Raw genomic sequence first — 16,516 nt, 5'->3', positions numbered from 1 at the left:
CCCATCCTAAGAGTTGCCGACTTAGAATATTTGGACAGCTTATAATCCCAACCGAAGGTTGACCAATTGCTGAACTTTGGCCTGCATTGATGCAACCATTAGATGCCCTGGAAAGCAAGATCCCCCGAATTTCATAATCACTTTGAATATTCTCTCTCTCTCTCTCTCTCTCTCTCTCTCTCTCTCTCTCTCTCTCTCTCTCTCTCTCTCTCTCTCTCTATTTCCATATAAAGTTGTCCCAATTTCACGGATATCGAGTCTTAAGTTTTAAGGAACAGTAAACCTAACAACATAGGCAAGAATTTTTGTTCTTTTTGCGAAATTACAATATTTAATAATTTAATTTTCCCGTGTGAACTTGAATTTAAGCTTTGATTAGGTTATATATGGTTAGGTAAATTTCTGAAATGTGGTGCATGAATTTCAAAATCCACTTTCATAATTCTCTTTTTTTCCCAATTACTCCACTTTTCTTAGCATTTACGTCCAGAGGGACTTATGAGAACCCCAATATGAAATCTCATTATAACAAGGAAAAAGTTCTGCTCTTTTTGTGGGTAGTTTTTATTGAAATAAACCGACAGATGTACAGAAATGCACATTCATAAAAACAGGTATTATAGCTGGTTTATTCAGCGTCAGTGCTGCCGGAATTTATGAGGTGAGTTGTCGTTTTTATCCGATGAGTTTCAGTGTAAAGATCTGTTTTCCGAAATCTATCCATTCGTCCAAACAAATGGAAGGAAAAAGATGTTTCCAACACCATGACCGTTTTGAATGACCTAGTTTTTATTCCAAGTGAACCTTAATCCTTTATTTTCATTCCTTTGGTAGCCCGAATTAGGCAATAAAAGAGATGTCTGTTACAAAAACCTCTACATTTTGAAATGTTCTAATATAAATTTTCTTAATTGCACAGAACTAATACCAAACTCATGTAACTTTATTTTAGTAAAACCCTGTTGCTAGATATTATATCTGAGAGCTATTTAGGACATATATATTCACTGGATGATAACCCACTTAATCAAAATATTATTTTTGATAGGAAAAATTAAGTTGATTATACGGCATTTTAACTGAAACCTGATACTCTTTGTGGAAAGAGAAAATTTTTTTCAAAAATAAATGAAACTAAACTTTAGGGTAAGTTGCAGTTTTAATTGCATAAAAATATTTGTATAAATAAATCTAAATTTTCTTTGGAAGAGTAAGAATTTCCGTTTTCGGTCATTTCCGGGCCATTGCTACACTATATACAACACTTTATCATTTCTATTAGACAGTGAGAGAGCTGTAATCTCTAGTGCCATCGAAACAGTGCTTTGCCTAAAATAAATGTCCCCACTGCTCAAGTCTAAGGAAGCAACGCTGTCTGCAACTGTTACATGAAAACAAGCATGTCCCTGTCCTTCGTTAGAATATTGGCAGTTGGTACTTGTTTCTCTCTTCTCACTCAAAGTATTCTGTCAATGCGGATGACAGTGTCCAGGTGTTGTATTGCAATTCGTCAAAGGTTCAAAGCAATCTGTACTCAATCTGCAAAATTATACATGTATTGTAGTATTTAGTAGTTATATATAAGTCACGATTTCCTACATCAATTTGTCAAGGAAAGATACGTAATCTGGAAGCGTCCTGTTCATCAGCGATATAATCGTTGATGAAAGACTATGTTATTAATAGATGGATCACAAAAAGTTTTTGAATCCATTTTCATTTGTCAACTGAAGAATCGCAGTTTGTAGTTGAGCTATGTAAAACTTACCAAGAGAAGAAGGACGATCAGCAATGGATCTATACGGCAACACGCACTCCTGTTTTTCATCCTTCAACGGAAAAATCGCAAAATATTTTATTTAGAACAAAAACACGAGAACAAATTTTCATCCATCGCAGAAAGTGACACAATATTCGACCATTCTATTTGAAGTGCGAGTTCCTTTTATCGTTTCCCCTTGAGAAGAATCATATGTTACAGATGGTGTGTATGTAAACATGTGTCCCTATTTCCATATTTTTGAAAAGAAAAAATTTATTGTTGTGGGTCAAGTGCACGAAAAGTGAGTCTCTCCGATCATGTCTTGTCGTACAAGTTTTTGCCAAAGATTTCAAAAGAACCGGCGTCCTGCGAGGGAAAAAAATCTTCTTCTACACTGATGGTCTTTCACCTCGTTGCTTAATGAGATGAGCTCTCTCACCTTTGGTATTCAGAGCTGCACGTCATTATATCTTGATGTAGTGAATTGTAGTCTATAGTTCTTACCTGATGGGAAGATAACCGCAAGTGCTTTCACCATAGAACTGATTTAGAACCTTCATCATGTATGTTCGGCATTTAGTCCCGACTATAATAATCTGATTTTTTCTGTTATTATTATTATTATTATTATTATTATTATTATTATTATTATTATTATTATTATTATTATTATTATTGAAATAACTACGTCTTAAGCATTCATCAGGATAAAACTGTCATAGTAATGTCCTTCGATATTTCTTTACAAAGACAAGAAATGGATATTTTTTTCTTTACCAACTATTTCATATGAGCAGTATCATAAAGAATAATCTAAGCATCATAAACAAAGTGACTGCCTTTCTACATATACCAGAATAATTAAAATAAATTAGAATGAACAATTTTTACAAAAGAACACACAATCCATAAAGCTTTCTAAGGCTATCAGAAATTCTAAAAGCAATGTGTCATTAAAAGTAAATATCCAAAAGGTTTTTTCCTTTCAGATTTCCACAGTAAAACCCCTTTAATTGCCCATAAATTCAATTGTGGCTTGTTTTCCAAATATTCAATTATGGAGACGATTTCTTCCTCTTACTACACTGGGGTCACCATGTCATAATAAGCTAATTTGTCTTACAAATTGTTCTCTTGTATCTTACACTTAACATTGCAAATCCTGTAGGTAAAGCATTTTTTCAGCTTCACCAACTCTTGAATAGGTTAGATTCATTTCGTCCCTCTTATAAATATGGACTTAGATCCACTGTCAAACAGCGTTTGTTTATATACGTAATAGTAAAACAGATATGATAAAAATCCGCATTTTACCAGTTATTTACAAATACTTAATATTAGCTTTAGAATTTAAATGATGTTTTCGAAAAATGGGTCTGAACAGAAACACATAAAGTAACGATAAAAATTATTTTAATTTGGCACATTTAGTGGAATAAGTGACCAAAATTATTATGACATAGACGAATTAGACCTTTTATGATATATTATATATATATATATATATATATATATATATATATATATATATATATATATATATATATATATATATATATGTATATATATATATATATATATATATATGTATGTATGTATGTATATATATATATATATATATATATATATATATATATATATATATGTGTGTGTATGTATATATGTAAATAAATAGATAACATATATATGTAATATATATATAGATAAAAATATATATATATATATATATATATATATATATATATATATATATATATATATATATATATATATATATAAACATATATATATATAAACATATATACATATATATATATATATATATATGCATACTTTTGACTGTCTGGATTTAGTGAAAATACATTAACTGTAATTACAGTGAATTTTAAATTTTCTCGTTTATAAATTACATGCATTAAAAGTACATACTAAGCTGTGGCATAAATACCTTTAGGCGATTATACCAAAATATAAGGATGGAATTTTTTAGAAGTCCAATTAGTTAAAGCGCTTAGAATCATTAGTGAGTGTAATTAGTCGTATCCTTTAACCCCATTACCAAACTGATATCATCAAGGCATAAAGTACGATTTTCTTATGGCTAGCAGATACATAATACCAACTTTATAAACTATAACGTGGTTTGATGTCAATTATTAATTTTCAGAAGTTTCTTCTTTAGTTGGAAATCGCAGGTTAGTTTAGTAACAGAGATGTAACGTTACTTTAGTTCATCAGTAACCTTAGTTTCGTATTTTCAGATTTTTAATTTTGATTCATCAGAGTTATCTTTTTTTATTACTCCATTATAAAACTATAATTAGCTGAAGATCTGTACGTGTGAGCTCGATTTATGGTCTGTAAAAATGGTAGCAATTAATTTCGGCATGGTGTCGTATGCCAAGCACATTTTCTTTATTATCCTCCATAATCAGTAAGTGAAGTAATTGGTAATAAGTCTTCATCCCCTTATTGAACTTATTTCTTCCACATATCGGTTGTTTATGAACCTGTAATTTTACGGCATGGGATACCGTCCCTTATTCATTATATATTTCTCTATTAGCTCTTAGAAACTACGCAGATATTAACATTCCATCAGTCCCTTCACTTAATATGAATGTTTTACTGAGGAAAATCACCTCGTATATTACCGTACCTATAGTTTATGCTTGACGTAGTGTGATAAGTAAACAGATTACGTCGTATAATGAACTGTATGTTCATTGTAAATAATCCGTTGATAATGGGAATGAATTAAAAAAAATTCAAAGATGATCGTTTATTAAACATGATTATAAATATATCCATTATTTACATGTTCTAAAGTCATCGTAACTGAATATTGTTATATCGAGGGGAGGAGGATCATAAGAGCCAGGTGGAGACCTCGACGACCTGCGACGTCTGTCTTCCTCAGCAGCAAGTGCAATTTGGTCGAGGACGAACTGGGAATTGGATGGGGAAATTCGGGAGCCACTGGGCGAAGTCGGATTGAGGCTGGAATCCGTTTTCGTTAGCTGCTTGTTTCACGTGGACTGAAGTGCCTTCCGGTGATGAATAACTTTTTATTTTTCGATAGACGGCCGCTAAACATTTTAAAAATAATTAAGAGTATAAACAGAGAATAACGGCTCCATTGCACATCTGGCAGACAATGAGCCGAATATTAGTTTTGAAAACACACGAAAAAGAAATCCATAAGATTTAACGGTGTCTTTGGGTCCGTCAGGAGATCTTGCATCGGTCAGTTCAATGCTTTTGATAGTTTCAAATTGATGCTGTACCTTCCGAAGTCATCCCGATAGCGATCGTCTCTGATGATGGCGATCTCCTGGCTCGAGTCTCTGCCCTCGCACCCGCCCCCCCGGCCCCCGGCCTTCCATAGCTATACTGGGGCACGCAAATACTACTACAAACAAAGAAGAAACGAATATCACATCCGAACAGTGAAGACCCAAATACACTTGTTGGTCCCTTGTTTATAAGGCATATTTAATTACTACTAATTAAAGTCAGGAAAGAGATATAACTTTTCCTACACTATCTACTGCAAAGCAAGTATCTTTCGTGATTGAACGAAACAACATTTTATGACTAACACTGAGAACTAACTGTGAGAAATAATAAGCTAAATAGCGAATATATAAAAATCGTAAAATCTTATTAGTTACTTTCTGTGTAAATTATAAAAGCCCCTTTCACATATAGCCTTTCTTTTTTCTAAGTTTCTTGTATCTTTTTTTTTTTTTTGTAAGGATGACATGGTTATTGTGAGATTCTTTAATCTGCGGAGTATCCTAATATACAAAGGGTCACATCCATTATTTGGGTTGCCATACTTGCACTTGTCTGGTAACAGGGCGTTCGTTCATTGCATGGCTTCTTTGGAATATTTCCTTGCCTGAACTTTATTTTTAGTTTTACGCAATCGAGAAGTCGTCTGGTAGGTATCACAGCTATTTATGCTTCGGGTATTTGGAAATCTCTCTCTCTCTCTCTCTCTCTCTCTCTCTCTCTCTCTCTCTCTCTATCTCTCTCTCTCTCTCTATATATATGTGTATATATATATATATATATATATATATATATATATATATATATATATATATATATATATATATGTATATATCCATATATATATGTACATATATACATATATATATATATATATATATATATATATATAAATATATATATAAATATGTATATATGTGTGTGTGTGTGGGTGTGTTACCTTTTTAATTCAATGCTGCACTTTTAATATTTTTCTTATTACCAGCTTCTGCAGCACAAGAAACAGACAAGAGGACTTTTTGGCATACAATGATAAAAAAGAAAACCTGGAATAGACAGTTATTATCAAACTTCCGCTGATTTTCACATTTAACTTAATAACAAATGATGCCTTTATTGAGATCAAGGTGTCTGAAGTTCTAACTTTGTGGTTTTAAGTTCTGGATTATTCGATGTCATTACTTTGTGCAGGATCGGAAACTATTTGCGAAACTTCACTTTTCTTTTATCGATCATTTTCAGATGATGATAAAATGTGTTTTCTTTCATCTTTTGACATCAAAATAGCCTTCATTGTTAATGATGTTAAAAGCAGTTTCTTCAGTAATAATGGACAAGCTGAAGGCCTGGTAACTCTGCTGGCAAACTGAGCTTAACACGGGTAATCATAGAGCATCTCAAATTTCATTTGATCATCATCGGCTACAAAGAGAATGTGACATAACCTCCGACCTCTTCACACTGCTTCTTTTGTGGTGATATGACAGAAAATTATACATACGCCCTTGTTCATATCCTAAACTATTAATTCATTTTCCTCTATGAATGATATCACGTTTGGACTAGAAATTTATTTTCTCTCCTTCTGCTTTATAATAAAACCTCCCAGCAAAAAATACTTTATTACAGAAGAGTCATAATGTTCTTCAGACTCTTTCATCACACCCTTCATTACACTAGGCCCATTGAAGGACTGTATGCCGGCTTTTTCTTTACAGATTTGTCGAAGTATGTTCTCAATAGTCAACAGATTTCACAGCATCTACTTAGAATAGAAGCGTTAGGAACACACGGAAATTAAACTGATATTAAGACTTTGATTTTTTTTAAGGTAAGTAAAATTTCAGATGAACACAAACCCAGTCTCTTTATTCATATATTTTCTGTTATACCAATGATTTTTTATTTGTATTTGTTAAATAAATTTTATTTATAAGTATTAAGAAAAATTCACGTACCATGAAAGTGTAAGCAGCTGGTCGCTGTCTTATACAATAGACGTGGCTTGAGTACTTGGTCAAGATGAAAAAAAATTTCGTCTTTACATATCATTCCGGAGGATGCAATTTTGATAAGATGGATTGAAATCCGCATTTACCTAAGCTTATTAATAATTACTTTTCATTAGTAATTACTTACAAAACTTTGTATAGCAAAAGGTTAGAGCAACAAATGTTGGTGCCTTCTTTACAAATTATGTTTTACCTGTGCCAGTGTCTTTATTTTCTCTAAATTCTAAAAGTTATTTTTCTCGTTGTATGTACACTTTCACCAGCTGTATTTGTTGTTTAATGCTTCTTTATGAAAAAAGTTTTTGATATCAAATCTTACAGTTACGTTAACTATCGAAATGTCTCAAAAAATACTGCCCTCTTGCTCCAGCTTTTACTTCTTATATTAACTATAACCAACCAGTTATAGTTATAATTTATGGTTCAAAGTTAACCATCCAATAAATGAAAAAATATTGAAAAATTTATCTGTGGAATAAATTCAGAATAAAATCATGACGGGCTCATTTAATGGAAAAAATACTAACAAATAATCAATCTTTTGCAAATTATTTGGAATTTGTTCTTGAGGAAAAAGTGAACATATCCTCACCAGTTCATAGCCGTCAGGAATTTATAAACAAAACAGACTTTGCCACTGCTTACTAGGGACCAGGAAGCCACCCAAAACCTTGATACGCTACTGTAATTTATACACCTTTATAAAATTTTAATTTGTTCAAGATTCAAGTTACACTGCCCACGGGTTGCAACAAATTAGTTTACATGTATTTATGAAACTTCAAGATGAACTGAATTCCCAAATATAAAAATTCAGCCATCAGTAAAAAATCTAGCTATGGCATCTGACCAGAAACTTGTGTTTGTTTCGGTTTGTTTATTTGGTTGATTGTTTCACAGTAAGATTACTCTGACGTGTCGATTTTCAGGAAAATTTGGCCCAAAGGTGGGAATCGTTGCTGGTAAATAAGTGGTTTTGTTTCGGGGGATACAAAAATTCCATTTTTGTGGAGAAAGGCCCTTTAATGGGGTGGACTGCTTAACCTTGAATACCTCAGCCAGGTTTAAATAAAAGCAACCCTAAGCACTATTACAGTAGATTTTAGAAACCAAATTTAATCATTGCTTTTTTATTGTCGAGGCCTCTTCCATAGCAGAGGTTTCCCGACTCTAAACGATCTTGTTTTCAACCTGTTTTTAAACAGTCAGATGGATATGCTGGCTGAAATTACATCATTTCATTAGTTATGGATAAGATGATCCTGACAAAATATAAATAATCAGAACATACAGAAGTACAAGTGTCAAAGAGGTTTAAAATTCCTGAAATTTCTTCATTGCTCACAAATAGTTTTCCATTTTTAAAATTGACAATATTGAAGGGCTTTCGCTATTTTTCTGACCAAGCTGAAATACTGTACATCTGCCACTGGCGGCATTTGACTATTATTCACTCATGGAATTATTCTGCCTAGATAAAGCAATCATTTTCATTATATCACTTCTGCTATAAACAGAATAAAAAAGTTTCATGCAGCCAACTGACTCCATAGAGTATAATTTTACTAAAATAAAATAAGTACGTAAACACAAAACATTGCTTTTACGTATAAACATGAAAAGCTCAGAGTACAATGCACATAACAATTGTTACCAGAAAATGAATTATTCTTTGGTACAAGAATAAAACTTAAAGTGTAAAATATGTTAGATCATCGTTTATTCGTTATTTCATAATAAATACATTCGCTCGTTCGACTTTCCAGCACCGAGATAATCTAATTGTAACGAGGTGGGGGAGGACCATAAGATCCTGAAGGCGATCTTGATGAACTGCCACGCCTGTCTTCCTCAGCAGCGAAGGCGATTTGGTCCAGGACGAACTGGGGAATCGGGTGGGGGAATTCGGGAGCCACTGGCAGGAGGTCAGACTGGGGCTGGAAGCCATTTTCGTTGGCAACGTATTTCACGTGCACAGGGATACCTTCTGGAGAGGTGTATCTGGAAGGTAAAAAAAATCATTTTCTTTTTAATATGGAGCTGAAATTTTTATTTTACTGGGTCATATTGTAAATCATTACGACAGTATGCAGTGATGTCAAAATACATCGCCCAATCAATTGTTAAAAAAAAAACGAGAACAGTCATATAAACTTACGAGAAAAATCCAGAGGCCACAACGGCGCCCTTGGGTCCTTCAGGGCTCCTGCATCGGCCAGTTCGATGCCGTTGGCGGTTTCGACGTTGACGCTGTACCTCCCCCGAAGTCATCGCGGTCGCGATCGTCCCTGATGATGGCGATCTCCTCGCTGGAGCCTCCGCCGCCTCTTCCGTAGCCGTACTGGGGGCGGCAAAGGCCACTGCGACCAAGGAAGCAATTACAATTACCTGGAAATGGAAGCAAGCGTTCAGTTGCCTGGGAGAGATCCGTAGCATTTGTAGTTACCGTTTTTGCCATGTTGGACAGTGGCAACTGCAAAGTAAGCTTACAATATTATCTATATTTTTAAGTGAACTTGTCAAAATATAATCATCTAAGTCTTTGTTAGTGGTTTATAATCAGATTTTCAGTTTCTGAGTAGGCTATTATCTTTTAATGTGTGTATGTCAGAATGAAACCACTTCATTCATCCAATCCTGCGTGACTGCAGAATCGAAAAAGAATAATGATGCTTTAGGAATATGATCACGTAGATTTCTTAATGCACTTCAGACAAAATTTTCTCTAAAATTATTAGTATAGCTGCGGTATTCCCATTCTTCCTTAAATTTAAAATTGTCCCTTGAGTGCCATCTTTATAGTTGTTATTCATATTAACCAAGTTGGATGAACGTGAGTTTCTTTGCGGAAACTTACAAACTTCATGTCGGTGTCTGTCGAAGAACTGTGATGGTCTGCAGACGCGATACATCTTTATATGCTAACGGACCCCACCCACGACTAGGTTGCCACGTTGCCATTTATCTGTGAACTGGACCATACATTCATTCAAACAATGATCCTATTTGCAGAATTCGCCCGTTCATGAACTTTGGTTTTATACTTATGCAATGTTGATATGCCTCTGTTTCCCAACTTTATCTCTTCTCACTCTCTTCTTTCTCTCTCTGATCTCATCCTTTCATTTGTATCAGTCACCTTGTTTGGTATTGTGAAGCTGTTCATCCTGTAATCAATAAAATATATGTATATATATATATATATATATATATATATATATATATATATATATATATATATATATATATATATATATATATATATATATATATACATATATATATATATATATATATATATATATATATATATGTATATATATATATATATATATATATACATAAATATAATAAATGTATATATATATATATGTATATATATTATAAATATAATATATATATATATATACTGTATATATATTTATATTATAAAGTATATATAAATTTTTACACACAAAAATGTATTTTTTCAACATTTAGATATCCCACTCAAAAATTTTGTCTCTCTCTCTCTCTCTCTCTCTCTCTCTCTCTCTCTCTCTATCTCTTATGTATATATATATATATATATATATATATATATATATATATATATATATATATATATGTATGTATATACAGTATATATATATACATATATGTTTATATATATGTATATATATATATATATATATATATGTATATATACACATATATATACACACACACACACATATGTATACACATATATGTGTATATATATATACACACATATATACATATATACATATATATATATATATATATATATATATATATATATATATATATATACTGTATACATATCAGTTTTTACACATACACGAGTAAATATATTTTATCAAAATTTAGATGTTCCTCTTAACGGATTCTGGCTCCAAATAAAAGAGAGGTCAATAGTAACGACCTTATCCACACTTTAACCACTGAATCATGGATAAACCACGAGTGCGGAAAACTTTCCCAATATCAGCTTCTTCCTGCGCCTGCACAGAAAGTTCATCAGCATCGCATCGAACCTCCTGAAAACGCGTTCCAGCTTCCTAGCTCCTGTTTCCTAATGCTCCTAAATTACACTCTTTTCACCATCATATTGTACTCCATTTTTTTCCACATGACCAAACCATCACAAAACACTGACTTATCTATCACTTCTTTGAATGTTTACAGTTTTCCCCTTCCACTTCTTTTTACGCTACTTATACTAGACATTTCATATATTATATATATATATATATATATATATATATATATATATATATATATATATATATATATATATATATTTATATATATATATATATATATATATATATATCATATATAGAATTTTTGCACTTTTTTCCAAATACGTATAAAATTGCAATAGCCACAAAAACTTCTCATTCCTCGCGCTTTTTGGATACACTTGTCACTACAATTCCAAGTGCAAGATATAAGCCGGTAGCCCGTGGTCAGGTCGACAATGTGACCCGTTGTGATTATGAGATGCGGTTCGTATCCCGCTACCAGACATCATAATTGCTTCATATTTTTTTGCACTTGGATCAAAGTATTTGTAGTGACAAGCATATCCAAAAAAAGCGCTAAGCATTCGAGAATTTAAGTGGGCATTGTGGCTATATAGTTGCATATATATATATATATATATATATATATATATATATATATATATATATATATATATATATATATATATATATATATATGTGTGTGTGTGTGTGTGTGTGTGTGTATTAACTACAGTCATCACATTCCATGACCTTATGATCAAGTGCAAATTATGTTACTATCGCAATAAAACATTGTCTTATTCTATTAAAATCTCTGTTTTTTCCAAACTTATATTGTCAATTATAATGAACTACTTATGATGCCCTTACACATTTCACATTCATATTCTAAAATTCTTGATCTCAGAATGCACTTTAGTCGGGAGACATAAACTTATCGATGTCTTGACATTTTAATATAAAAAACAATGCTTATGAGTCCTAGTCACCCTGCAAAAATATAGGCTATGCTTTTCTTCGAAATTCCTTACAACAGAGTGCTACCGACATTATGTCATCATCCTTGAATTTGATACTTACTTTTCAAATTGAACTTGGCTTATTTAAATATACATATAAGCGTTGACAACCCTACTAAAAAAAAAGTTATTTTGTCTGTTATTAAAATCAATGTTTGGTCAGACTATCTATGACGGGGTTATCAAACGCCAGCAGTCATGAAGTGCCAGCAACTTGGTCACCTCAGCAGGAGCGAACGGTTTTTACTGCCATCTCTTCCAGGTCAACGACTTTGATGAGACTGAGGCTTTTCCTATTTGGATGAGTATCCTTCCTACCTTCTCTTTCTTTAAATTTATTCTAACAGCAATAATATGCCACCACTTTCCACCGGAAGATTAACTTGCATTTTAGTTACTGCAAAGTTTTTATTGTATTCTGAGCAACATTCATTTGTAAGGCAACTTTTTTTTACGGTACCGTAGTACAAAAGATAATTCTGCAGTATGCAAGATAAGTTAGAAAAAAAACGCTGAAAAAGCGCTGTTGGAGCAGAAATTTTTGTCTTTACATTTCGTTATAATATAACGCAACCCCGACGGTATTCCAGTGCTGACTTCTCAATCTTGTCATTTTGTATAAAAAGAGTAAAGAAAATATAAATGAATAAAACAGAATCATTGCAATAAAAAAAACTGCTGAATCTCACCTCCTGGAGTACCATTAAGTTGTTCTTTTTTTTATTTATCTTTTTTTTGGGGGGGGGGAATATTCCATCGCAGAAGCTCAGCAGTGCACAGAATTGTTCACAGAATAACCACTAACAGCACAAAAGTTTGCTAAACGCTTTTCATATTTATATTTTGTGTTATAATTTTCCGTTACCGACGGTATGTTAGGTCAGTTCTATATTTGGAGGGAATAGTTCTAAAAATTAAACTTCACTTTATAATTGCCCTTCCTTGCTTGGTAATCAGGTGGACTCCGAATCCAAACTGCATCAGTTCAGCTGGAAAACAATATATAAAGAAATATTCACAGCAAACTTTGGCAGACAAGATTAAATGGGGCATGGGTCACAATGGGGCCACGAAGGTCAATGGGGTCAAATCAAGAACAGTCATTGTCTAGTTTTACTTTTCCTTTCCTCCAGTGATATAATTAAGCAGTATTCAGCAAGGAAAGTTCTTTGCAGAAATTAATGTAAATGTTTCTAAGGTATCTTTTCTTTTTAACACGAGCCACAATGCAAATCATTTTTTGAGACAGAGTGGTTAAGATTCTTGTCACACTCAAGTGAAATCATCTTCAAAATCTTGCACAAAAGTTATTTTATCATTGCTACTTTTCAAACAACCCCGACTTTTATCATAGTAATGTGAGTTCTATTGGCCACTTATATTCCTAAAATTTTGCGTTAAATTTGTGCTATATTTGAATATTAGTCTCCTCCTCTTATTTTTATTGAAGGTGAGTTTGACAGTGCCCGCCAGAAACCTGTTCTAACTAAAATGATGTTAGCCAGAGCTGAATGTATAAAGCTGTTATCAATGGTCTGACGAGTCTTTGGTAAAATTAAATTAATTTATGAATTATAGGTTTTCCAAGCCAAGCACGGGGGAACTCTCGGCCATTCAGCGATGACGACTTTGAAAAGAAGGAGCTGGAGTCGTTGGAAAGCACGATAAAGAAATTCATGAAATAAAACAAATGAAATTCAAGGATCTACGCCTGGAACTGAGAGGAACAAAACTGAAGAACGGAAGCGGGACTAAAGGAACAAAAGGTGCAAGGCTAAAAACTGAATGCAGCTACGGGCTGAAGGGTCGCTGCAAACAGACTTTAGTAATGCCTACAGTGCACCACATGAAGTGCACTGAGGGCGCTACCCCCTACGGAGCATCGTTAAACTTAAATTTTCAGTAAAATGAAGTAATAAATTATGTGCATTTTAGACAATCTTTTAATTTTTAAACTTGATTCCAGAATAATTCCCAAGTGACATCCTCACTTTGAAATGTCAGTTCAAAGCTGATCAGCAATTCACAGTATTTTTGCAAATGTCATGTATGATGCGCTCTTCTTGACATGGAAGAGAAAATGCAAGAGCTAATAGTAATCTTTATTAGACACTCCAACATAACGATAAATACATTCGTTCGTTTCACATTCCAGCATGGAAAAGTAGTGCCCTAATTGTAGCGTGGTTGGGGAGGAGCATAAGATCCCGAGGATGGCCTTCAGGAACTGCTGCGTCTGTCGTCTTCAGCCACAAAGGTGATCTGGTCGAGGAAGAACTGGGGAATTGGGTGGGGGAATTTGGGAGCCACTGGCAGAGGTCGGACTGAGGCTGGAACCCATTTTCGTTGACAACGTATTTTACCAGGACTGGAACCCTTTCGGGAGAGGTGTAGCTAAAAACAAAAATAGTAACCAAATCAACAAGCGCACCTTTAAGTATTATTATTATTATTATTATGCTGACATTTCTTGTGGAACCTGCGAAAAAAGACGCAGCTTATTGTATCAGTTTCCATAGATTGGAAACCCCATGCATGAGCAATAAATAGAAGAATTATTGCTACATGTTAGTCTTGTGCAGTTTCATGACTGGTCACGTTGAAGACAAATTGCTCCTAAATAAGACTATACATTCAGGAGCTTTTCAACTTAGGAAAAAATCCAGGGGCCACAACGGCGCCTTTGGGTCCGTCAGGGGATCCTGCATCGGCCAGTGTAATTTTACTAAAATGAAATAAGTACGTAAACGCAAAACATTGCTTTTACGTATAAACACGAAAAGCTCTGAGTGCAATACACATAACAATTGTTACCAGAAAATGAATTATTCTTTGGTACAAGAATAAAACTTAAAGTGTCAAATATGTGAGAGTATCATTTATTCGTCATTTGATAATAAATACATTCGCTCGTTCGACTTTCCAGCACCGAGATAATCTAATTGTAACGAGGTGGGGGAGGACCATAAGATCCTGAGGGCGATCTTGATGAACTGCCACGCCTGTCTTCCTCAGCAGCGAAGGCGATCTGGTCCAGGACGAACTGGGGAATCGGGTGGGGGAATTCGGGAGCCACTGGCAGGAGGTCAGACTGGGGCTGGAAGCCATTTTCGTTGGCAACGTATTTCACGTGCACAGGGATACCTTCTGGAGAGGTGTATCTGGAAGGTGAAAAAATCATTTCTTTTTATAATATGGAGCTGAAATTTTTATTTTACTGGGTCATATTGTAAATCATCACGACAGTATGCAGTAATGTCAAAAGACATCGCCCAATCAATCGTAAAAAAAAAAAAGACATGAGAACTCCAGTCATATAAACTTACGAGAAAAATCCAGAGGCCACAACGGCGCCCTTGGGTCCTTCAGGGGCTCCTGCATCGGCCAGTTCGATGCCGTTGGCGGTTTCGACGTTGACGCTGTACCTCCCGAAGTCATCACGGTCGCGATCGTCCCTGATGATGGCGATCTCCTCGCTGGAGCCTCCGCCGCCTCTTCCGTAGCCGTATTGGGGGGCGGCGAATGCCACAGCGACCAAAGAAGCAATTACAATTACCTGGAAATGGAAGCAAGCGTTCAATTGCCTGGAAGAGATCCGTAGCATTTGTAGTTACCGTTTTCACCATGTTGGACAGTGGCCACTGCAAAGTAAGCTTAAATATTATCTATATTTTTAAGTGAACTTGTCAAAGTACAATCATCCAAGTCTTTGTTAGTGGTTTATAATCAGATTTTCCGTCTCTGAGTTGGCTATTATCTTTTAATGTGTGTATGTCAGAATGAAACCACTTCATTCATCCAATCCTGCGTGACTGCAGACTCGAAAAAGAATAATGATGCTTTGGGAATATGATCACGTAGATTTCTTAACGCACTTCAGACATAAAATTTTCCCTAAGATTATCAGTATAGCTGCGGTCTTCCCATTCTTCCTGAAACTGAAAATTGCCCCTTGAGTACCATCTTTATAGTTGTAATTCATATTAACCCATCTGGATGAAAGTGAGTTTCTTTGCGGGAACTTACAAACTTCATGTCGGTGTCTGTCGAAGAACTGTGATGGTCTGCAGACGCGATACATCTTTATATGCTAACGGACCCCACCCACGACTAGGTTGCCACGTTGCCATTTATCTGTGAACTGGACCATACATTCATTCAAACCATGATCCTATTTGGAGAATTCTCCCGTTCATGAACTTTGATTTTATACTTATGCAATGTTGATATGCCTCTTATTCCCAATATTATCTCTTCTCACTCTCTTCTTTCTCTCTCTGATTTTATCCTTTCGCTTGTATCAGTCTCCTTATTTGGTATTGTGAAGCTGTTCATCCTGTAATCAATAAAATTGTATAAGGCCTAGTGTGACAACTATATATATATATATATATA

The 16,516-nt window shown here is 34.1% G+C and overlaps 1 protein-coding gene and 1 long non-coding RNA gene across 2 annotated transcripts; both read right to left on the bottom strand.

The window, feature by feature from the left end:
- Positions 1–8,769: 8,769 nt before the first annotated feature.
- On the bottom strand, positions 8,770–9,274 carry LOC136829168 (uncharacterized). The gene is made up of 2 exons (XR_010850325.1): positions 9,230–9,274; positions 8,770–9,072 (listed from the first exon to the last, which is right to left on the bottom strand). It is a non-coding gene; the product is annotated as an uncharacterized lncRNA (long non-coding RNA).
- A 5,450-nt stretch (positions 9,275–14,724) lies between these two features.
- On the bottom strand, positions 14,725–16,249 carry LOC136829166 (cuticle protein CP14.6-like). The gene is made up of 3 exons (XM_067087485.1): positions 16,148–16,249; positions 15,448–15,677; positions 14,725–15,282 (listed from the first exon to the last, which is right to left on the bottom strand). The coding sequence occupies exons 1-3, from the start codon at positions 16,154–16,156 to the stop codon at positions 15,060–15,062; spliced, it is 462 nt and encodes a 153-aa protein (XP_066943586.1). The 5' UTR covers positions 16,157–16,249; the 3' UTR covers positions 14,725–15,059.
- Positions 16,250–16,516: the final 267 nt, after the last annotated feature.

This window comes from Macrobrachium rosenbergii, chromosome 44 (genome assembly GCF_040412425.1).
Source record: "Macrobrachium rosenbergii isolate ZJJX-2024 chromosome 44, ASM4041242v1, whole genome shotgun sequence".
Lineage (NCBI taxonomy): Eukaryota > Metazoa > Arthropoda > Malacostraca > Decapoda > Palaemonidae > Macrobrachium > Macrobrachium rosenbergii.
Note: the sequence above shows the minus strand (reverse complement) of the source record. Positions and strands in the feature narration are given on the sequence as shown.

Bases quoted from the DNA above. Each gene is read 5' to 3' on its own strand.
- LOC136829166 (XM_067087485.1), bottom strand. The intron at 15,283-15,447 runs GTAAGTTTATAT...TTCACCTTCCAG, and splicing joins GTGGCCTCTGGATTTTTCTC to ATACACCTCTCCAGAAGGTA.